The following is a 25,417-nucleotide window of genomic DNA, read 5'->3' on the forward strand; positions in this document are numbered from 1 at the left end:
GTTAAAAGACCAAACTTGCAGGGAGATTGCATTAGCATAGTAGTGGTTTTAACTTCCCTAACAGAGACTGTGGCTGCCATATTATTAAGGGCTTAGATAGGTGACATTCATTAAGTGTACCTGGGAAAATTACCTTGGGCAATATATAGAGGGCCTTCTACGTAGAGGGCAAAACTCACCTTGCTCTTGGGTATTAAGATGGGGCAAGTGACTAGGGTGATAGTGGGGGAGAATTTTAAGACAAATGACCACAGTTTTATTAATTTTAAAATAACTATGAAAAGGGACAGAACTGGACCACAATTTCAAGTTCTAAATTGGAACAAGATGAGTTTTGATAGTATGAGACAAGAGCTTGCAAATATTTTATTGGAGTAGTTTGTTTGCAGCCAAATGAACCACGAGCAACTGGAAGGCTTTTAAGGTGAGGCAGTGAAAGCTCAAGGTTTGTATGTTCCTATTAAAATGAAGGGCAATGCTGGAACCCTGGATGATGAGGGATACTGAGGTCCTTGCTGGGAGAAAGAAGATGGCATGGGTCAGTTACGGGTAGCTGAGCCCAAGTGAATCCCCAGACGAGTACAGGGGATGCAGAAGAATACTCGAGAAGGAAATCAAGCAGGGAAACTGGCATGAGATAACTACTTTGGCAGAGAAGATTAAGGAAAATCCAGAGAGATTTTAGAAGTATATTAAAGGAAAAGGAGTTACAGAGAATAGAGCTCCTCAAAGACCAAAGGGAACACCTTGGCACGGAGCTACAGAAATGGGTAAGGCCCTTAACGAATATTTCTCTTCTTTTACCATGGAGAAAGAGAAATGAAAACTTTGGAATTAGAAAAGTAAATGGGAAGGTCTTGGAGCTCGTTAACATTGCAATAGAGGAGGTGCTGCTGGATGTCTTAAAAGGTATGAAGCTAGACAGGTATCCAGGACTTGACCAGCCTTATCCAACGACACATGGGAGACTTGAAACAAAATTGTGTGAACTCTGGCTGAAATATTAGCATCTCCATTAACCATGGATGAGATCTAGTGTAGACTGGAGGAAAGTGAATATTGTGCCTTTAGAAGGGCAGCAAAGAAAACCTGGGAATATAGGTCAATTAGTCTAGCATTGCAGGTAGGTAAATTACTGGAGAGGATTTTGGGGGATAAGAAATACATACAGCACATCTGGAAAGATGGGTTGATTAGGGGTAGACAGCATGGGAGATCATGCCTCATGACCTTGATTGAGTTTTTTGATGAGGTGACTAAGGAAGTTAATGAGGGAAGGGAGAGGTTGAACATGTTAACACTTTATTTCTGAGAAGGTAAGCGACTGAGAGGTGAACTTATAGAGATGTATGAAATCATGAAGGGCAGGCAGTCTTTTTCCCAGAATTTGAGTATCAAGGACTAGAGGGCAGAGGTTTAAGGTGAGAAGGGAAAGATTTAAGAGGAACTTATGGGGCAACATTTTTATACAAAGGCTGTCATCTTTGCAGAATGAGCTGCCAAAGGAAGTGGTTAGGGTAGATACAAGAGCAAGTTTTAATAGTTGGACAGGTAAACATATTGAAAGGATTTAGAAGATTATGGGCCAAACAGTGGCAAATGGGACAAACCTGTATGGGGCATCTCAGTCAGCAAGGACCAGCTGAGCCATAGGACATGCTTCCATGCTATATAACTCTAAGGTTCTGTGACATGACACGAAAGCGGATGATGCATGTTGTTTCAAGTCACAGCCCATGATAAGATGAAGCCATGTTATCATAGACCTAAGCAAACTTCCTGATACACATTACTAAAATAGTTTAATTTGCATTAACATCCCCCACGTAATAAGTATCGAATTTGCACTATGGGAGCTCTTGCAGGGCAGCCAGCTTTTTTCCAGCCATGGCATCTCCCTCCGTTCACATCAAGCTCAACATGGATTTGTTCCTGTTCTTTGTTCCAGTTTAATATTGCAGAGTAAATTTCCAAATTTCAACCCATGTCATTCCATTAATGCCATCACCAACACCACTAAATAAATAAATGAGCTAAAAGTTTTGCCTGTATGGAGATGAATTTCTAGATTGTTTATAGTGTACATACTTTGAAAGTAAGTGTACTTTGAACTTTTTCAAAGACAACGTCACATTCTCTAGTGATATTCCTAATTCCCTACTATTTACTTTTAAATTCAAGAATAATCATTCTAATGGTTCATAAAAATGACCAACATCCTTAAGAAGAAGACAAATCAAACATGTTAACAATGTACGTACAGCCATTCAGCATAGAAATATGTCATTCAGTCACCTTGATACATAAATCCTTTTTTCCTGCACTCAGTCCATAGCTTCTGTGCCGCATTATTTCAAATAGCTATTGGAAGTTGTGAAAGTATCTGTCTCCTCCATCATCTCATCAGACACAGGGTTCCAGATTTTAACCACTCTCTGATGATTAAAGATTCTTCCTCAAGTCCCTTTGAAAACTTCTACCCCTTACAGCTCCTCCTAGTTACAGACCCCTTTGCTAAATGAAAGCATTTCTCATCATCTCTATGCCCCCTCAGCCAATCCAAATCTCTCTTCATATCTGAAACGCTTGATCCACAAGTTTGGCAGTGTCCCAGTGAATCGCTCCTGCATTCTCAATAATATAATCACTTTTTTTCTTACAGTACAGTGACTAGAAATATGCACAATACTCAGGCTGTGGTCTAACCAATGTTTTACATGGTGGCACTATAACCTTCTTGCTCTTATAATCTATGTTTCAGCAAAAGAAGTCATGGAAGGATCTCACATGTCTTCATAACCACCTTACTGTATTTGTGTGTTACCACCTACAAGAATAAAGAAGCCAGAAAAGAACCAAAGAAGGGAATTAGGAAAGCAGGAGGGGGTCAAGAAAAGTCCTTGACAGTAGGATTAAAGAGAATCCCAAGGCATTCTGTACATACTTCAAGAGTGAAAGGATAACGAGAGAGGGTGGGAACACTCAAGGAGAAAGGGGGTAGGGGGGGGAAACATTTGCTTGGATGCAGAGAATGTGAGTGAGGTACTTAATGAGTACTTTGCTTCAGTATTTACCATGGAAAAGGATATCCAGGATCGGAAGATCAGTGCTGACAGTATAAATATGTTAGGTTTCCAGAGATCAAAGAAAAAGAAGAGTTGGTCCTCCAAATGAGTATTAACATGGATGTCCCCAGGGCCTGATGGGAATTACTCCAGTTTATTGAAGGAGGCAGGAGACAAAATTGCTGAGCCTTTGACCAATATCTCTGTGTCCTCTCTAGCCAGAGGCGAGGTCCTAGAGGACTGGCAAGTGACTGAAGATGTACCTCTATTTCAGAAGGGAACAAGGGAAAATCCTGGGAACTATAGACCAGGGAATAACAAATCAGTTGTGGGGAAATTGCTGGAGAAAATTCTTAGGGATAGGATATATGAGCATTTGGAAACCCATGGTCGAAATAGGGAGGGCCATCATGGCTTTGTGCAGGGCAGGTCATGCCTTACCAACGATAGAGTTTTTTGACAAGGTGATGAGAGAGACTGGGGAGAGAAGGGCAGTGGATGTTGTCTACGTGGATTTTAGTAAGGCATTTGACAAAGTCCCTCTTGGGAGGCTAATCCAGAAAATTAAGATGCATGGAATGAGCGTGGAAAGGGAGCTGTTGGCAGGGACGTCAGCAGAGTAGCAATGGCACGAGTTTCTGGGGAAAATGAGGAAGGTGCAGGATAGATGTATTCCAAAAACATAGAAATACTCAAATGGCAAAATAGTACAACCACGGCCGACAAGGGAAGTCAAAGCTAATGTAAAAACAAAAAAGAGGGTATACAACAAAATAAAAATTAGCAGGAAGACAGAGGATTGGGAGGCTTTTACAAACCTACAGAGAGCAAGTAAAATACTCATTAGAAAGGAAGAGATGAAACATGAAAGCAAGCTAGCAAACAGTATCAAAGAGAATAGTAAAAGCCTTTTCAAGTATGAAAAAAAAATAAAGGAGAGATGAGAGAGGATATAGGTCTACTAGAAAATGAAGCTGAAGAAATAATAATGGGGGACAAGGAGACGGCAGATGAACTCAATGAGTATTTTGTATCAGTCTTCACTGTGGAAGACACTAGCAATGTGCCAGATGTTACAGAGTGTGAGGGAAGAGAAGTGAGTGCACTTACTATTACAAGGGAGAAAGTGCTCTAAAAGCTGAAAGACCTAAGGGTCCATAAGTCACCTGGACCAGATGAACTGCATCATATGGTTCTGAAAGAGGCGGTGGTAGAGATTGTGGAGGAATTAGTAATGATCTTTCAAAACTCATTGGATTCTGGGTTGGTGCCAAAGGACAGGAAAATTGCAAATATCACTCCATCCTTTAAGAAAGAAGGAAGGCAGTAGAAAGGAACTTATAGACCAGTTAGCCTGACCTCAGGGTGTGGGAAGATGTTGGATCAATTGTTAAGGATGAGGTTACAGAATACTTGGTGACACGGGACAAGATAGGACAAAGTCAGCATGGTTTCCTTGAGGGAAATTCTTGCTTGACAAACCTGTTGGAATTCTTTGAGGAGATTGCAAGTAGGATAGATAAAGGGGATGTAGTAGATGTTGTATATTTGGAATTTCAGAAGTCCTTTGACAAAGTGCCACGCATGAGGCTGCTTACACCAAGCTAAGAGCCCATGGTATTACAGGAATGTTACTAGCATAGTTAGAGCATTGGCTTATTTGTAGGAGGCAGCAAGTGGGAATAAAAGGGTCCTTTGCTGGTTGGCTGCCAGTGACTAGTGGTGTTCTGCAGGGTCGATGTTGGGACCTCTTCTTTTTATGCTGTATACCGATGATTTAGATTTCTCTGTTGCCAGATTTGCAGATGATATGAAGATTGGTGGAGGGGCAGGTAGTGTTGGGGAAACAGGTAGGCTACAGAAGGACTTAGACAGTTTAGGAGAATGCATAAGAAATTCTTAGACAGTTTAGGAGAATGCATAAGAAAGTGACAAGAGAAATACAATGTTGGAAGAAATAAATGTGCAAACTCTTTTCTAAATGGGAGAAAATCCAGAAATCTGAGATGCAAAGGGACTTAGTAGTCCTTATGCAGAACACCCTAAAGGTTAACTTGCAGTTTGAGTTGATTGTGAGAAAGGCAAATGCAATGTTAACATTCATTTCAAGAAGTCTAGAATACAAGAGCAAGGATGTGATGCTGAGGCTTTATAAGGCACTGGTGAGGCCTTACCTTGAATATTGTGACCAGTTTTGGGCTCCTCACCAAAGAAAAGATGTGTTGGCATTGGAGAGGGTCCAGAGGAGGTTCACAAGGATGATTCCAGTAATGAAAGGGTTATCATATGAGCAACATTTGATAGCTGGGTCTGTACTCACTGGAATTTAGAAGGATGAGGGGGGCTCCATTTGAAACCTTCTGAATGTTGAAAGGCCCAGACAGAGTAGATGTGGAAAGGATGCTTCCCATGGTGGGGGAGTCTAGGACAAGAGGACACAGCCTCAGGATAGAGGGCATCCATTTAAAACAGATGTGGAGAAATTTCTTTGGTCAGAGAGTGGTGAATATGTGGAATTCGTTACCACAGGCAGCTGTGGAGGCCAGGTCGTTGGGTATACTTAAGGCAGAGCTTGATAGGTTCTTGATTGGACACGGCATTAAAGGGAGAAGGCTGGTGAGTGGGGTTGAGGAGGGGATAAAAAGGGATCAGCCATGACTGAATGGCAGAGCAGACTTGATGGGCCAAATGGCCTAATTCTGCTTCTTTGTCTTCTGTCTGGCGCCTTATGGAATTAGCTGTTTGGATTCAGAACTGGCTTGCGCATAGAAGATAGAGGGTAATGACTGAAGGGACTTATTTAATTACAGCTGGAGGGCTGTAATTAGCAGGGACCTGTGCTGGGACTTCTGCTGTATATGTATGTATATAAGTGACCTGGATCAAAATGTCGATGGGTGGGCTAGTAAATTTGCAGATGATAGCAAGATTGGTGGAGGTGTGGATAGTGTAGAAGACTGGCAAAGAATACAGTAGGATATAGATCAGTTGCAGATATGGGCTGAGAAGTGGCAGATGGCGTTTAACCCAGGTAAATGTGAGGTGCTGTACCTCAGAGGGGCAAAATCAAGGAGACAGTGGACTGTGAAGGGCAAAATCCTGAACAGTGTTGCTGAGCAGAGAGATCTTGGGATCCAAGTTCATATCTCCTTGAAAGTGGCTACACAGGCCGATAAGGTGGTTATGAGGACTTACGGAATGCTTGCTTTTATTAGTGGAGGCAATGAGTTCAAAAGTCAGGAGGTTATGTTACGACTTAATAAATCTCTGATTAGCTACATCTGGAGTATTGTGTGCAGTTCTGGTTGCCCAACTATAGGAAGGATGTTGAGGCTTTAGAGAGGGTGCTGAAGGGGTTTACCAGGATGCTGCCTGGTTTAGAGGGCATGTGTTATCACAAGAGGCTGGATAAACTTGGGTTGTTTTCTCTGGAGTGTTGGAGGGTGAGTGGAGATCTGATAGAAGCTTGTGAGAGGCATAGGCAGAGTGGACAGAGAGTATCTGTACCCCAGGGTTGAAATGTCTAATACCAGAGGGCATGCATTGAGGGTGAGAGGGGTAGGTTTAAGGTGGATGTGAAGAGTAAGTTCTTTTTATCAGAGAATCGCGGATGCCTGGAATGCACTGCCTGGTATGGTGGTAGGGGCAAATAAATTAGAGGCTTTTAAGAGACATTTGGATAGGCACATGAATGTAAGGAAGATGGAGGGATTTGGACGTGGTGCCGGTAGGAGGGATTAGTGTTTGTGGTTTTGACTTGCTTTATAGCTGGTTTGGCACAACATTGTGGGCCAAATGGCCTGTTCTGTGCTGTACTGTTCTATGTTTTATGTAAGCAAGACAGCCAAAGTCTGCAGAAGAACCGTGGCAAATTCTGCAGGGTGCTTGAAACAACCTACCAGCCAATTTTCTTGTAAAACTGCACGGCAGTGTACCTAAGAGAATTGATGCTGTTTTAAAGGCAAAGGGTGGTCACACCAAATATTGATTCGTTTTAGTTTTTTTTTTACTGTTTACTGCTCTTTATAGTATTTTTCTGATGTTTAGAAACTTCTCGTTTCATTATTTCTGAAAGCATCTTTACAGAATTTTTTTTACATGTGCCTAAGACTTTTGCACAGAATTGTATATAAAGCAAACAGCAAGGTTCTCTACAATACACCACTAGTCACAGGTTTGCAGTAAAAAAAATAACTTCCAAAGATCAACAAACACTTTCAGATCCAATCTGCCAAAGTGCCTGGATCTTATGAACTCTTGCTTTTGAACCAGTCTCATATATCAGACCTTTACAGAGGCCTTACTGAAGTTCATGTAGATTACATCGACTGCATAATCGGTATTGATGCACGTAATCACAAAATATCCAATCAAGTTAGTCAGACAGAACCTCCCCTTGACAAAGACATTGTTGAACCCCACCTTTCTCAGTGTGGATTAATCTCCTCTCTCAGAACTTTATTTTTAATTATTTCCTTGCCATTGGTCTCAGGCTCAAAAGCCCGTAACTACCTGGCTGCCCTTCTTGAGTAACGGTACCCCATTCAGTATCCTGTAGATCTGGCATCTCTTCTGAGGAGATCTGAAATTTCTATGGGATGTGAATGTTGCTGGCAATGCCAGTATAATTGTCTCCCCCATTTGACCCTGAACTTAGTGATTGCCATTCAGAAACCAGATAACTGTCAACCACATTAGGAGGTCTGGAGATACACATAGTCCCGGGGAGGAAAGATGGAAGATTTTGTTTCCCCTGAAGTACATAATAAACCAGATAAGTTTTAAAACCACAATCTGATTGAAATTTTCATGATTAACATCGCAGATGCTAGCTTGTTATTTAATTGCTTGAATTTCATTTCTCTGTTGGCTATGGTGGGATTTGAACTCATGATGCTAAATCAATTATCCAGTAACTTAACCACAATGCTGCAGCACCCCATTAATAGATCATAACTTAAGATTAAAATTTCAGCCCATCCTAATTCATTTCCTCTCAAATGTGTGGTCGCCAACAATATTTAAAGATTTATCTCCATCAGGTTCTGTTGGTAATGAAGCTTTTGAAAAAGTTGACAAGGAATTCTGTCTTAGATTAACGACTTAGTTTGCAGCCTTTTCTCCCTCTCTCTGATTATATTCCAAGTGCTGATATCATCTCGGGGAGAGATGACAGAAAGGAGTTGCCATGCCTGACAGACTGTGGAGCTAAATAAATTGCACTGTCGAATGACAACAGTGCTGGCCACCCCATGTTAAAGATGGTACTCACTGATGTTAATTAATTTCTGCCAGGGCTCAGTAATTCCTCCATCACATTAGCCGCAGTTCTTTAAAGTATGTGAGAATCTCTTTTAAGGGATGTTATTATTGGTGTGAGTCATTGGTAAGCTTTTGCACTGAGACAATATTCTCCCTTCAGCTTAAAGCCAATTCTGCACATTTGCTGTGTTTATGAATGTTATTGCAACAAATCCACAAAGGGATTCTACCACCGACACTGCAGTACCTGCAGCAGTGGCTATCCTCCAGGTGTGAACCAAGGCAGGAGATTTTGACAGACTATTTCACTACATCTGTTATCCAAAGAAACGTCTTATCCTGTAGTCATATCGTGGCAGCAGATGACTCAGTTATAGGCAGAATTTGATCATGGATCTTTCCGCCGCACCCCCATGAAACACCTCAGTACTTCTTTCTCATATATTTTTGAAAGATCTTCAATTGACGGCTATGGGGAACTGGTAGAGAGAGTGGTTGAAACCATGAGCATATTAAATGACTGAGCAGGCTTGAGGAGCCGATTTTTGCTCCTGTTTCCGTGTGTTATTTCTCTCCCTCTAGCTCTGTTACTGGTGAAAAGTGTTCACTAAACCAACAGTAACAAGAAGTGGCTAAAACTGCAAACTATATTGCTGTTTTCATTTTCATGGCCGGCAAATGGGAGAAAAATCTATCTCTAGGTAACATGGTAACCAGATAAAAATTTAAGGTATTTTGTGAGTGGGTTCAGGAGGCTCCATTCTTGTCTGCACGGTACCTAGCATGAGAACATGTTATTACCAGCACGTGCTGCAGGAGAAGTACTTCATTGCAAATCTACAGTATCCCTCGCATTAATGCAAAAAGTTCCACAGTGATTGACATGCAAAACGTAGAGGCATCAAATTGTTCTTGGTGAAATTAACGATGAATGTATGTTACTGCTTTAATATATTGCCATTGTTTTAATAAGGAACTTGCCCAAATGAGATAGATTACTTCTTTCAAAATTCTTCATGGCACAAATTAGAATGTTCATTAGTAGTATTACATGGCAGAATTTTATCCTAAGGATTATACAAAATGTATAATCCATGGAGGTGTAATTCCAAGAAATGATTTTGTAAATGTATGTCATTGTCATTAGGAGTTAACTATTGTTTAAACAAAAATTCTAGTGTCAAATGTATTTGGCTGAATTTTGTTTTGCTTAAAAGCTCAATGGATTTTATTTAATATACTGTTTTACCTACTATCTCAACAGTGGAAATTTACATACACCAAACAGCACCTTGCATAACACTTAACATTATAACAATCCATAAGACTTCATATAAGTTTTATAAAGTCATGTGCGATGAGCAAAGGTGTAGGGTTTGCGGAAGATCTTGAGTAAGAAACGTGGCTGCCAATTGTGGAGTGATTTAATTTTTAGGGTAATCAGAAAGTTGAAGGGGCACAGAATTCGGGAAGTTGCAGACTTGTGACAATGATAGTGATGGTGAGGATTTGTTTAACTGAGAATCAATGTAGTTAGAAGGCATGGGTGTGAAAGGGAATTAGTGCAGTTCAGGATATTTGCAGCAGAATTTAGAAGACATCAAACGTATAGAGAATGCAATGGGATGGTTACAGATAAGCATTAGAATTGCAGAGTCTGAGGGTTTCATCAGCAGGGGTAATGGCAGAGGTGGGGAAAAGAGTCATGTGATGTTGCAGAGATGAGATCTAGTCATCTTGGTGTCAATCAAAGTACTGCTGATATGAAATGTTTCAGTTAGTTATTAGGAAGACAGATGAAATCACTTGTTGGAAGTGAACTTGGTTAATGGCCTCAATCTTTCGATACTTAGTTGAAGGAAATTTCTGCTTCATATAGTAATGTTTCATCATCTTTCACAAGATGTTTTGTACTGGTGAAACGTTGCACAAAGCCGTGTTGAATTGGTGGGTGCTCATTTTGATGTGAAATGTTACAAGTCATAAACCATTGCAGTGTCAGAAAATGCATTCATGTCTACTGTTTTCAGCCCCTGCCGCAGCTCTAGGTTTTGCAGCCTTTCTCTTGCAATGGGTCAGATATTTTGAGGTAAAGTTCTGCCATGTCTCACCAAATAGCCACTTTTCATATGCGAGCTGAGGCACACAGTGCGGGCAGGTTGTGTGACATTGGGAGGTGATTGCCTAGGTCTTTATTGGCACACGGATTAATGCACTATGACTTGGCAATTGAGCCTGGAGCTTCTACAATATGTGCAACACAGGACTACACTATATGGAGCATTGTTCAATCATGCCATCACAGAATCTTGGATTTGGTGCAGCTAAATATGAAGCTGTCAATAATTCTTTTTTTAATTTTTGCTCAAACAACTGATTCTTAATTAAACCCTTTACATAAAAGCTGTAGGAAACGTCATAGGTCATGTAAGCACATCTAATGTGGCAAGCTGATATCCTCTTACTAATTACATTCTCTTCTGGTACAGCTAGAAAATACTACATCTTGCCCCAATTAATTTGTTTGGATGCCAAGGTTCATTTTCAGGAGGTGAATGCTCAGATCTGAGGTTCCTTATTGATTGAGTGAATTCATCACAACTTGCCTAGTTGTGGCTGAGCGGGAGTGAGAGAACAAACAGATATAACTAGTCACCTTTGCACTAAATGTAGCATTGGTACTAACATCAATAAGTTGCTACGTCATTGACTTTTGTATAAGCTACAGTGCAACATTTTGTGTTTGGTTCTGACTGCTGATACCTATTAATGTAGCCTTGTTTTGTGACTACGCCACAGTTTGGCTGATGAACAGGAGGAAGTGCTATTCAAGGCCAGATTGTGACAGGGAGTTGATCAGCAGGACACATGGTACAAAACTGAGAGGATGAAATAGATTTCTGTAGGGTAAATAGAAATCTATCATTAGAATGCCAGTTATAACATTCACTTTGCAGCATTAAAATAAATGCCAACGCATTTTAAAATCTAGTTTCAAACGAAAGACTTATTTCAATTGATTTTAGGAACTAAATGTAATTCTAAAATCACAGTCATGTGGCTAAGCTGGGTTAAAGTAAAGTGGGGTTGTAAAAGTAGATGCTTCCACTGAAGAAGGGAAAAATCCTGGCACTGATCAATAAGTCATGTAATGTTTATCTTCCCAACCACCACCAGCACCCCCCTCATTTCTCTCCCTCTCACAAACACAAATGCACACGTTCTGAGGGAATCAAGTGAAATGGAGATAAGTGGCACTGGGGTAGAAGACCAGCCAGGAATTTAATGAATAGTGAAGCAGGCTGGATTGGCCATATGGCCTACTCCCGTGCCTGTGTTTTAAAATTCTTTCCTCTCTCCAGTCAGCCTCTTCTCCCTTCAGATTGTTGTCAGCTCAGAGGGAGTCTAGGCAGAATGGACATAGCAGCATAATTTAACAGGCTATTTTATTTCAGAGACATGATATTGTCTAGACCTGCAGAGATTAAGGTGAATCTGGTCGACCATGAACAGCTTCTGTTGACATAGCATTTTCACTAAAATTGTTACAAAGACATTCCATAAGGCAAACACTTCACTTTTAACTATTTCATTGCCAGGTGGCATAATTAAAACCACCGGCACTTCATATTTTCATGGATTCTTACTCAAATCTTCCTCGACAATCTCCCCCCTTTCCCTTTTGGTTACATGGATCACCTGCACTTTATCGTTCGTGCATCTTGTCATTCCACATGTGAACATATTGGACTATTGACTGTGGACATATAGGATTATTGACAGTGGATTACTGACTGTGGACATATAGGATTATGCTATTTGACTGTGGAAAGCATTGCGGTCTAGCAGAGTTTAATATTTGTGTCACATTCATTCACAGCTGCATCACAACGAAGTACTGGCCACTAGCTGAACTTTCTCTACATCAGAGGCCAGTTCCAAGTCAAGAGACATTAAAACTAGTTGTTTACATCACAAACATTCCTGTAAAAATTCACAGTCTTTACACTGCTTTGTGATTAACAAACTGAACATTATCAAAGTTTATTAAAGAATTATTAAATGTATCTCAAAAATGCAATGTTAAAAGTTTTGCTCTTGACTATAGCAGCATTCATAATTAATAACGTGCCAAGTTATGTTGACTTTGATTGTTTAAACATGTTTTGTTCTCTTTCAGAAATTGCCTCAATCATTGGTCTTCTCTACCTGTTCAGCCGTTTCATATACTTTAATGAATATGCAAAGTCAGCAAAGAGAAGGTATGAGTTTAAGTTGATGGTCGGTTCTCCCTACATGTAGGAATACCCAAATGTGAGTACAGGTATATTGAATGATCCTTGTTCACTGATGGAATGGTGCCATCACTGCCATGCAAAGTTGGCATTTAATTCCCATCCCAAACTGCTTATGAGAAAATGTGCAGAGCCATTTTTTGAACTGCTCCAGAAAGTATGGAGAAAAATACTTCCACACAACTTTTGGGTAGAAGCCTCTGGGACTTTAATGCAGTGATAAAGAAAGATTGGCTATATATTTCCAAGTTGAGGTAGGGAGTTCCTTGGGGAATTACATCTTCCTGCTGCCCATGTCTTTCGGGGTAGAAATGGTCATATTCTTGGTAGGTGCTGTTGGAAAAAATGCTGGCGACCAATTAGAGTATATCTTGTTAATGGTTTTGAAGCCAGTGTAAGGCAGTACTGGAGGGAGTGAATGTTTAAAATGAATGGTGAGGTGCCAATCAAGCAGACTGCTTTACCCTGTATAATTTTGAATTGTTTGATATGCTACCCCAGGCAAACAGAGAATATTCTATCACATTTTTGTGATCAATATATTAATTAAGGAATGAATTTGTCCCAATCTAGGCAGTATAAATGGCTAATGAATCAATAACAAACTATTGGTTTTACGTTATTACTTGATGAATAAGCTGCTGGAACGGTTCAGTAGGATCCTTGTACCCAGCTCAAAGACTGGTTGGAGCCCTAACATCTCATCTGATCAATGGTACCTGCTGCAATGCAGAGCCTGTTCCATATTGCACTGGAATGTAGGCCTAGCTTATCACAAAGCTCTAGGAGGTCTCAACCTTCGACTGTAAAGTGGTTGCCCATTAATGGAAAATGGGAATTCCCATTTTTGTAAGCTTATCTTTTCCATTAATGGGCACGTCTTTGAGAACATATCCATTTTATTTTGTGTGGCCAAGAGGCTGTCTGTTGACTTTTCTAATCTGCTATTCCCACCAAATGTCAATTGCATGACCACTACAGAAAGTAGCAGTTAGGCTAAGGGAAAGCCATAATCTTTTTTTCTTTTTTATTCCTTGCTTTAGAACAATAGGGAAGACTTGGTTATCAGTGTTCAGTATTCAGTTCACAGCCTAGACCACAGTAGGTGAGACACTTGTGCATCGAGCCAGCGTAGGCTGGGAATGGAAACAAACATGGACTACGAAAACATCAAGTGTATTTAAAAATAAGTTGTGATAAAACAATTGTGATTTTTTTCCTCATACAGTTATTTTTGTTTTCAGGCTCCCTGCGTTCAGAATCGGTATAGCAATGCTGCTGATATTAGTCTGTATGAGTACTGGAGGAATCGGAAATTCTCTGTTTGACAAATATTTTGATTTTAACTTAGCTAAGAAGATCAAAAAAATTATTTTATAATATGCAGGCAGTTGAGCCAAAATACAGATGATTATTGTATATTTTAAGTTTCAAATATTGCATAATTAAAAACACCCTTTTATGAATATGCATTGAATATCTGTAATTCACATACGTGATATTAAGATGCCAAATAAAACATTTCATCTGTGTTTTTTGTCTATAAAACTCATTGTAACACACTGCACAAAAGATAACCTGATCTTATTTTGCTTATTAATTTTGTTCATTGCATTCAGGTGGTGGAACAAGTTAAGGTAAATTAACATTAATTTAAATTTACTACATAAAAATAATTGGTCCCTAGATTGTCTCTAACTTTTAATGTCGATATACTAACTACCCAAAAAAAAAATGTCCCTCAATTTAATATGTTTTGTCCTTGCTGCAGTTTTCTAGACAAAATATTTTGTGCACTCACATACAATGATAAAAGTCCTGGTTGGAGTGTCTACAATCTTCAGCTCTGTCTATTGTTCTGTCAGAGATCAAGTCTCAAATTTCAAATTTCAGAGTAAATTTATTATCGAAGTACATATATGTACTTATTATCAAAGTACCCTGAGGTTCATTTTCTTGCACGGTAAGTCAAAGAAACACAATAAAATCCATGAAAGACCTCACCCAACAGGACGGACAAACAACCAAAGTGCAAAACACTACAAACTGTGCAAATACAGAAGATAAATAAGTAACTAATAAGTATTGAGAATATGAAGTGATGATTTCTTGAAAGTGAGCTTATAGGTAGTGGGGATAGTTCAGTGAAGCTATCTATCCCCTCTGGTTCAAGGGCCTGATGGTTGAGAGTTAATAACTGTTCCTGAACCTGGTGGCGGGAGTCCTGTGGCCCTTTACCTTCTTTCTGATGGCAGCAGTCTACCCCTCACAGACAGACAGACAGACTTTATTGATCCCGAGGGAAATTGGGTTTCGTTACAGCCGCACTAACCAAGAATAGTGAAGAAATATAGCAATATAAAACCATGAATAATTAAATAATAATAAGTTAATCATGCCAAGTGGAAATAAGTCCAGGACCAGCCTATTGGCTCAGGGTGTCTGTCACTCCGAGGGAGGAGTTGTAAAGTTTGATGGCCACAGGTAGGAATGACTTCCTATGACGCTCAGTGTTACATCTTGGTGGAATGAGTCTCTGGTTGAATGTACTCCTGTGCCTAACCAGTACATTATGGAGTGGATGGGAGACATTGTCCAAGACGGCATGCAACTTGGACAGCATCCTCTTTTCAGACACCACCGTCAGAGAGTCCACTGGCCTTACGAATGAGTTTATTGATTCTGTTGGTGTCTGCTACCCTCAGCCTGCTGCCCCAGCACACAACAGCAAACATGATAGCACTGGCCACCACAGCCTCATAGAACATCCTCAGCATCGTCCGGCAGATGTTAAAGGACCTCAGTCTCCTCAGGAAGTAGAGACGGCTTTGACCCTTGTAGACAGCCTCAGTGTTCTTTGACCAGTCCAGTTTATTGTCCATTCGTATCCCCAGGTATCTGTAATCCTCCACTATGTCCACACTGACCCCTTGGATGGAAACAGGGGTCACCGGTGCCTTAGCCCTTCTCAGGTCCACCACCAGCTCCTTTAGTCTTTTTCACATTAAGCTGTGCACACACTGCTGTATATTTTCCTTGTGACCAACTGGATTTCTTCTGACTTTTCTGCTTTCCTTTTATACCAGAAAGACGTCAGGGTTAGGGTTAGTAAGTTGTGGGTAAGCTAAATTGGCACCAGAAGGATGGTGACACTTGTGAACTGCCCCAGCACATCCTCAGACTGTATTGGTTGCTAACGCAAAACGATGTGTTTCATGGTATGTTTTGATGTACACATATCAAATAAAGCTCATCTTTAAATCTTTATTTTGTGAACGAGAGGTGTAACTGAGACCTTCCTTAGTGCTCGCCTCATGGTCTTCCTACTGAGCCTTTCCTTTCTCCAAGAGAGGCTGTGACAATTTTAATATCCACACAGGATACCAGGCAGTCTGTTGCTGCCTGCTACCAGCTGCCTGGAGCGGAGCTTCCGTTTCTGCAGAACTACCACAGAAGAAGAATTGAGGCTGGCATTGATCAAGCTTGAAGAGTCCAAGGACCTATCCTGCCTCTTATTTTCTTGTGTCCTTGAAGCTTTCTGTCTCGGAGGCATTCCAGGGAAAGGGGGTATTGTTCTCCCTCAACCAGTGCTGACTTTACCTTGTGCAAGTAACGAGCTGGATTTGGCACCGTGCTTAGAGACCATCTAGTCTCTACAAAGTACCCAAGTGAACCAATTCACCTTCTGTCCCAAATGGGAGTGCTACCCTTTTGGTTAAAGATTCAATCAATGAGAAGGAAATCTGGGTAAGATAGATACTTTATTTATCCCAAAGGAAACTACAGTGTCACAGTAGCATTGCAAGTATGCAGATATACAAATATTAGAAGATAAGTAAGAAAGAATAAAAAAAAAGTTACCTGAAACAGTCTAACAGGAGGAGGTCATCACTTCCCTGGCTATAGGTTGACTCATTATGGAGCCTAATGGCCAAGGGTAAGAATGACCTCATATCGCACTCTTTGGAGCATACAGTTGTTTTAGTCTATTACTAAAAGTACTCCTCTGGTCAGCCAAGGTAAGAAACATTGTTCACAATTGCCAGGATTTTCCATAGGGTCCTTTGTTCTACCACAGTCTCCTGTGTGTCTAGTTTGACTCCTATAACAGAGCCAGCCTTTCTAATCAGTTAATTGAGCCTGTTGGCATCACCCGTGTTGATGCCTTTTACCCCAGCACACCAACACATAGAAGATTATACTGGCAACTACAGACTGCTAGAACATGTGAAGGAGAGACCTGCATACTCCAAAGGACCTCAGTCTCCTCAGGAAGTAGAGGTGATTCTAGACCTTTTTGGTCACAGCCTCTGTGTTGGTGCTGCACTCCAGTCTGTCATCCAGGTGCACCCCAGGTACTTGTAGGTCCTCACCACATCCATATCCTCATCATCAATAGCAACAGGGAACAGTGCAGCCTGAGTCTTCCTAAAGTCCATCACCATCTCCTTTGTCTTACAGAGCTGCAAATGATTCAGGTTGCACCATTTGACAAAGTCCTCCACCAGGCCCTGTATTCCTTGTATTCATCCTCCTATCCGTCCTTTATACACCCCAACTATTGCTGAGTCATCAGAGAATTTCTGCAGATGACATGACTCAGTGTTGTAACTAAAGTCCAAGGTACACAGGGTAAATGGGAAGGGAGCCAATACAGTCCCCTGTGGCTGCCAGTGCTGCTTATAGCCATGTCTGACACACAGCTCTGAAGCCACACAAACTGTGGTCAGCCAGTCAGGTAGTCCATTATCCAGGATACAACGGAAGTGCCAACCTATATTGAATGGAGCTTTTTCCCCGGCAATGAGGGCTGTATGGTATTGAAAGCACTTGAGAAATAAAAGAACATGATCCTCACAGTGTTGCCCTGTTTATCCAAATGGGAGCAGGCTCTGTTCAGCAGATAGAGGACAGCATTGTTGACTCCAACGTGCTCCTGGTAGGCAAACTGCAGGGGATTGAAGGCTGATCTAACCAAGGATCAGAGGTGAGACAGGACCAGCCTCTCTAGGGTCCTCATGATGTGTGAGGTCAGGGCCACTGGACGGTAGTCATTCAAGACTTTCGGTTGGCCCTTCTTGGGTACTGGGACCACACGTAATGTCTTCCGCAGAGTCGGGACCCTTTCTAGGCTGAGACTCATTAAAAATGCGCAGGAGGATGCCACACAGCTGCTCAGCACACTCCTTCAGGACCTCGCAGTTCACACACCATCCAGTCCCAATGCTTTGCCATGTCTGAGTTTCCCCAGAGCCCTTCTCACCTGTCCAGTAGTGAAGGTGGGTCCATGATGACTGAGGAATTGGTGAAAGCTGGGGTTGGGGGAAGATGAAGATCAGGCCAATAGCCATTGGTATGTGGAGATATGGATGGTAGATGCAGGACAAGGAGCGGATGTAGACAGTGGTAGCCTGTGTTGTTCATCCACGTGTTGAACTGGAGGGGGGAGGAGGGGAGGCAATGGTGCTCCTTGGCAGCTGGACTGGTGTGCTGAGAGGGGGGTAAACAGGAGGGCAAGAGGAGAGAAAGCTGACATGCCTCCCCAGAATGTCCTGAAGTGCTTCAAGATGAATTCATTCCTCTTTGAAGCACTCTCTTTGTTTCTTTATAGAAGTTTTGATCAAAAGAAGATTGCATAATTGACATTGAAAAGATGTGATTAGTTTTGTTATTCCTATTGGGATTCAGTGGAAGAATGAATATTGACCAGGACATTGCTTCTTTCCTTTCCAAGTGGTACTATGAGATTATTTACAACCACTTGAACAGGCAAAGCATGCTTAATTTAACATCTCACCTCAAATAAAGGCAAATTAAAGTGTCTATGATAAAATGTAGACTGAGAGGTGATGGTGATGACAAGGAAAGGGCCATGGAAGCTGTTTGGTGGTAGTTAATTTCTCTGAAGGAGATGTACTGTAAGTAGAGTGAGGACAAAGAAAGGAAGTCAAAAATTCTGCTGGAACTGGGACATGCAGAGGAGAGCAACTGCTGGAAACAGGAAGCAAGAATGCTGGGAAATTCCGAGCAGGTCAGGCGGCAACTGTGAAGACAGAAGAACTATCAGAATCAGGTTTATTATCACCAGCATGTGACGTGAAGTTTGATAACTTAGTAGCAGAGTTCAATGCAATACATAATACAGAAAAAAGGAAAATAATAATAATAAATAAATAAATCTTATTCAATATACTTTATACGGTACACATATATTGAATAGATTAAAAAATCTTGCAAAAAAACAGAAGTACTATATATTAAAAAAAAGTGAAGTAGTGTCCGAGGGTTCAATGTCCATTTAGGAATCGGATGGCAGAGGGGAAGAAGCTGTTCCTGAATCACTGAGTGTGTGCCTTCAGGCTTCTGTACCTCCTACCTGATGGTAACAGTGAGAAAAGGGCATGCCCTGGGTGCTGGGAGTCCTTAATAATGGACGTTGCCTTTCTGAGACACCACTCCCTGAAGATGTCCTGGGTACTTGGTAGGTTAGTACCCAAAATGGAGCTGACTAAATTTACAAACCTCTGCACCACCCCCCACCCCCCACATACCAGACAGTGATGCAGCCTGTCAGAATGCTCTCCATGGTACTCCATAGAAGTTTTTGACTGTATTTGTTGACATACCAAATCTCTTCAAACTCCCAATGAAGTATAACTGCTGTCTTGCCTTCTTTATATCTGCATCAATATGTTGGGACGAGGTTAGATCCTCAGAGATCTTTGACACCCAGGAACTTGAATCTGCTCACTCTCTCCACTTCTGATCCCTCTATGAGGATTGGTATGTGTTCCTTTGTCTTACCCTTCCTGAAGTCTACAATCAGCTCTATCGTTTTACTGATGTGAGTGCCAGGTTGTTGCTGCAGCACCACTCCACTAGTTGATATAACTCACTCCCGTACACCCGCTCTTCACCACCTGAAATTCTACCAACAATGGTTGTATCATCAGCAAATTTATAGATGGTATTTGAGCTACGCCTAGCCAAACAGTCATGTGTATACAGAGTAGAGCAGTGGGCTAAGCACACACCCCTGAGGTGCACCCAGTGTTGATCGTCAGCGAGGAGGAGATGTTATCACCGATCCACACAGATTGTGGTCTTCTGGATAGGAAGTTGAGGTTCCAATTGCAGAGGGAAGTACAGAAGTCCAGGTTCTGCAACTTCTCAATCAGGATTGTGGGAATGATGGTATTAAATGCTGAGCTATAGTTAATGAACAACATCATGACATAGCTGTTTGTGTTGTCCAGGTGGTCCAAAGATGCATGGAGAGCCATTGAGATTGCATCTGCCATTGACCTATTGTGGCGGTAGGCAAATTGCAATGGGTCCAGGTCCTTGCTGAGGCAGGAGTTCAGTCTAGTCATGACCAACCTCTCAAAGCATTTCATCACTGTCGATGTGAGTGCTTCTGGGCGATAGTCATTAAGGCAGCTCACATTATTCTTCTTAGGCACTGGTGTACAATGTCCTGTGTATGTTACTCAAAATGGCTTCTTTGGTTTGTTACGAGTAGGAATGCTTCTTTGTCTGATAAATGTTTCTCTCACCGTTGTTTCGCTTTAGAATGGCTGATATGGTAATTGTATTCATTTGTTAATCAATGGGAAATGTTATTGTGTTTTGTGAGGCTGGGAACTTGGGGGAGGGGTTGCGCGGGCTTGGAGTGTGAAGAGAGTCGAGAGGAAGACGGACGAGGAAGGTGGATGTGTGCTGGACTGCTCGTAAGACCACCAGGGTGGTCCCAGGTGCGACGACGTGGCTGTCGGATGATTCGTTGATTGAGCTCCTACGATGTGCACTACACTGACTGAACTTTGATAAGTTGGCGCCTTTTGTTTTTTTCTTTCCTTGTATATATATATTGTATTGCCTAATACTTCTTTAGTTAATGTTAGTAAACTCTATGAAGTGTATTTCATAATGGTATTTGGTGTGAAGTTGATACTGTGGGCGGCGCGAGGCATAAACTCGATTCTCACAGCACCTGCGTGTACGGGAGGTGGGTTGGTGTGTGGCTGGATCTCCTTTTCCCCTAGACATATACCAGCCTTTTGGGTAAGTGTTACACTGGTATAATTGTTGCCTTTTTGAAGCAAATGGGAACTTCTGCCTGTAGCAGTGAGAGGTTGAAAGTGTCCTTGAATGCTCCTGCCAGTTGGTTGGCACAGGTTTTCAAAGCCTTAGCAGGTACTCCATCGGGACCTTCTGCCTTGTGAGGGTTCACTCTCTCTAAAGACAGCCTAACATCAGCCTCTGAGACAGAGATCACAGGGTCATCAGGTGCAGCAGGGATCTTCACAGCTCTAGTTGTGTTGAGTTCATCTGCTAGTGAAGCATCACTGCCAATCATGCTATTGGGTTTCACTTTGTAGGAAGTAATGTCTTGCAAGCCCTGCCAGAGTTGTTGTGCATCCGATATCACCTCCAACATCATTTGAAATTGTTTCTTCACCCTTGAAATAGCCCTCTGCAAATAATACCTGGTTTTCTGGTACAGGCCTGGATCGCCAGACTTGAATGCTACAGATCTAACAATGTACCTCCTGGTTCATCCACAGGTTTTGGTTTGGGAATGTACAGTAAGTCTTTGTAGGCACACACTCATCCACACAGGTTTTAATGAAGTCGGTAACAACTGCAGCACACTCATCCAGGTTCGAAGATGAATCCCTGAATACAGTCCAGTCTGCCAATTCAAAGCAGTCCTGTAGGCGCTCCTGTGCTTCCCTTGTCCAAGCTTTCTTGGCCCTCCCTACTGGTGCTGCAGTCTTCAGTCTCTGCCTATACTCAGGGAGTAGAAGTACAGACAGGTGATCAGACTTCCCGAAGTGAGGGTATGGAATAGCACGGTAGGCATTCTTGATGATGGTGTAGCAATGGTCCAGTGTGTGTTTCCTCTGGTATTGCAAGTGATCTGTTGATGGTAGTTGCTTAGTAATTTTTTCAGACTGGTCTGGTTAAAATCTCCCAAGGCGTCGACTTCTACAAAGAAGGGATCTGTATGCTCCACGACCGCTGGACTAAGTGTGTGAATGTAGGAGGGGACTATGTTGAGTGATTATGCAGAAAGTTTGAAGTTAATAACTCATCTCCTTCTACCTGTACTTTTAACTTCAAACTTTCTGCATAATCACTCAAAGAGTTGAACTGCATGTGCGTGTAATGAGAGCTGTATAACTGATCTCCTTCTACCTTAGGCCATGAACTTATCAATCACCCCTGCTGTGGACACTTTCTGGAGGTCCGAGACGTCAACTTCTACAAAGAAGGGAGCTGTATGCTCCACGACCACAGGACTAAATGTAGGAGGGGACTATGTTGAAAAATAAATGTGCTAGGTTTTCTAAAATTGACGCCTTCTACCTTAGGCCACAAACTTATCAATCACCCTCATATGTTATCACAGGGAAGTGACTGAAAATCCTACAGATGCTGAAAATGTGACACAAAATAGGAAAACTTTCTTCTGGTTGGGACCGTCTGTGGAGAGAGAAAACCCTTAGGCAGTGACTCCCCCACCTTCCTGCCCCATGGCAACTCTGCTCTCTCGCTCCCCCCCAAACCCCGTTGATGCTACTTGATCCATCTGCTGAGTCGAAGTTTCATGTGGGAACTCATCTTTGTGCTCGTCCGTAATGTGAAGGGTTAACTTACTTGCCAGTGGAAAGTCGCTGTTGCCGTGCCGCTCATAGTTCGGGAGATGCAGCAGCTCTTTCCCAGCGGCTGCCTTGTGCACAACGGCACTGGTGTCTGGTTCCAGCAGCCTCAGGACTATAAGAACAGCACAATGAGGACTCGCCCTTTCCTCTGTCTCCAGGGTCTCCCCTTCACACTGAGGTCGCTAGCAGTGCTGAAGAACCATTGGGGAAGTATGCTGGAGATATAGGAGGGCCCATGTGCACACTTAACTAAGTAACTGTTGAATGCTTAATTTTACAAACATGAGAAAATCTGCAGATGCTGGAAATCCAAAGCAACATGCAACACACACACACACACACTCACTCACTCACTCACTCTTGGCCTGAAACATTGACTGTTAACACTTTTTCATAGATGCTGCCTGGCCTGCGGAGTTCCTCCAGCATTTTGTGTTTGTTGTTGTAGTTGTGTAACATGAAGTATTTGTTGAGTTTGAAGTGATACTGAATATTTAGGGTAGTGGTTTTGGGACCTTGGGTGATTTAGATGAGTATTTGTTTGACTTAGATGTTTGTCTGTAATTAAGTGGTTAATATGCCTACTCATAATCTGTGCCTTCTGCCTCACTTAGAAGCCAGGGTACCCCCATCTCTGTAACACCCCAAAACAATGAGGTGTTGCTGAGAAGCAGAACCGTAGCAGGACGAAGAGGAGAACCGAGTTGCCCACTTTCTACCCGATTGTCTATGAAGAACAATCATAAGTATGATAAGTGTGGGGTGATGCATTTTGGAAGGACAAACCTGAAGACTGAGTACAGGGTTAATGGTCGGTTACTTAAGAGTGTGGACGAACAGAGGGACCTTGGGGTTCAAATCCATACATCCCGCAAGGTTGCTGCGCAGGTTGATAGGGTAGCTAAGAAGGCCTACGGGATGCTAGGCTTCATAAACAGGGGGATTGAGTTCAAGAGTAGAGAGGTCATGTTGCAACTCTACAAATCTCTGGCGAGACCACACTTAGAGTATTGTGTTCAGTTCTGGTCACCTCATTATAGGAAGGATGTGGAAGCTATGGAGAGGGTGCAGAGGAGATTTACCAGGATGTTGCCTGGATTGGAGAACAAGTCATGTAAAGCAAGGTTAGCAGAGCTGGGACTTTTCTCTTTGGAGCGTAGAAGGATGAGAGGGGACTTGATAGAGGTCTACAAGATTATGAGAGGCATAGATAGGGTGGATAGTCAGTACCTGTTTCCCAAGGCATGAATAGCAAACACCAGAGGGCATATGTACAAAGTTAAGGGAGGGAATTTTAGGGGAGACATCAGGGGTAAGTTTGTTTGTTTTTTTTTAAAAGGGTTGTGGGTACCTGGAATGACTTGCCAGAGATGGTGGTGGAGGCTAAAACATTAGGAATATTTAAGAGCCTCTTGGACAGGCACATGGATGAAAGAAAATAGAGGGTTATGGGGGAGTGCAGGTTTAGTACTTTTTTTTAAGGAATATATGGGTTGGCACAACATCGAGGGCTGAAGGCCTGTACTGTGCTGTAGTAGTGTCTAGTGTCTAGACCTAATCTAAGTTTTATCCCACACATCAATTTTCCACAGTCACAAACAAAATTCCCCACACTACTTGCCTTTTGATAACCTTTTGATAATGCAGAATTAAAATTCACAACAAAATAGGCATTCCAAATGGAATTTTGAAATTAATCAATGCCTTATCAAGTACAAAATGAAACTGATCGCTGTTGTGTATTACCTTAATTTCCGTGCTGTTTTAGCATGTATTAATCTCTCCCTGAAGAATAGTGGTTGTCCATCAAGCCTGATGATGACAGGAAACCTGTGCAGAAGAGTTTTTAAAGAAGAAAAGCCATTGCACTGGGGCAGTTCCTCCCTCTGGACCTCAGAATTCCAAGTGCAATAGTACGAACAAGCGTCACAGACTGGGGTCTTCCGTGGTTGCACTGGATGACTATGACACCTTCGGTGCCTTGTCATTCCCTTCGCTCTCCACAGAGCACTGCAGTGCCACGTTCCTGGCCATTGGATCTCCCCGTAGATCTCAACCACCCGGTCTGCTGGAGCTGACTTCGCATGCTGGGACAGGCATATCCCTGACTCACCGGGGTGGACGGTGGACGGCTACCCCCACCAGGTTTAGCACACCTGCTGAACAGTGTACCAGGGTGTGGCTGCTGTTGCAGGCAGACAGCTACTTGAAGCCGCACTTTGGAGCTGAGTGTCTGGCATGGTGGGGGGGAACGAAAGGTAAGTGAACTATCCCAGAATGGACACGACAAGCCCCTAGACCAGAGCTGCTACCCCATACCCTCCCTGCAGTATACTTACTTTTCAAAAGGCCTTTGATGAGCGTCCAGATGGTCATTGTAAAGAAAATAACTCAGAGGACTGGGGATTCTATGTTGGCATGAACTGGTGAAGAGGAGAAAGCAGAAATAATTTATTAGAGGAGTGACACAAGGATTTGTGCTGGAGTTTCATCACCTTTGCAATCTGTACGCTTCACTGAGTTGAAAGGACAGAGTGCTCAAAGTCCAAATTTACAGATGACATCTGTAAAGGGAAATAAATTGTGAGCAGGAAAGGAGGATTTGAATGAATATAAATTGAGAAAATATGACATTATTCATCATGCTAGAAACAATTAAATGAAAGGATATTTTTTGAAATGGTGAGAAACAATAAGTGTTAGTGTAGGAAGTGATCTGGCACTGGTAGCAGAAGAAAATCTAAGAATTACCCTGCAGGTACAACAGGAAAATTAAATGTTATTCTTGAACACAAGAGAATCTGCAGAAGCTGGAAATCCAGAGTAACACACACAAAATGCTGGAGGAACTCAGCTGGTCGGGCAGTGTCTATGGAAAGGAATAAAGAGTCGACATTTCGGGCTGGAAACAAGGGGGGGGGGGGAAGAGCTAGAATAAGAAAATGGGGAGAGGGGATGGAATACAAGCTAGAAGGTGATAGGTGAAACCAGGTGAGGGGAAAGGGAAGTGGGTGGGGGAGGGGAGATGGAGGTGAAAGGTGGAAAAGGTAAAGGGCTGAAGAAGAGTGGACCATGGGAGAAAATGGAGGAGGGACACCACAGAAAGATGAGAAAAGTAAAAGGGAAG

At 42.2% G+C, this 25,417-nt stretch overlaps 1 protein-coding gene across 2 annotated transcripts in view; it reads left to right on the forward strand.

Moving 5' to 3' along the window:
* The window catches only part of mgst2 (microsomal glutathione S-transferase 2), a 32,780-nt gene extending 18,625 nt beyond the window's left edge, over positions 1-14,155 (forward strand). For both annotated transcript variants that reach the window (XM_073042727.1, XM_073042728.1), the window contains 2 exons: positions 12,508-12,589; positions 13,867-14,155. In XM_073042727.1, the coding sequence (XP_072898828.1) occupies positions 12,508-12,589; positions 13,867-14,002 (218 nt within the window). In that variant the 3' untranslated portion in view covers positions 14,003-14,155. The remainder of the gene's footprint in view (positions 1-12,507; positions 12,590-13,866) is intronic.
* Positions 14,156-25,417: the final 11,262 nt, after the last annotated feature.

This window comes from Hemitrygon akajei, chromosome 4, assembly GCF_048418815.1.
Source record: "Hemitrygon akajei chromosome 4, sHemAka1.3, whole genome shotgun sequence".
In the NCBI taxonomy this organism is placed as follows: domain Eukaryota; kingdom Metazoa; phylum Chordata; class Chondrichthyes; order Myliobatiformes; family Dasyatidae; genus Hemitrygon; species Hemitrygon akajei.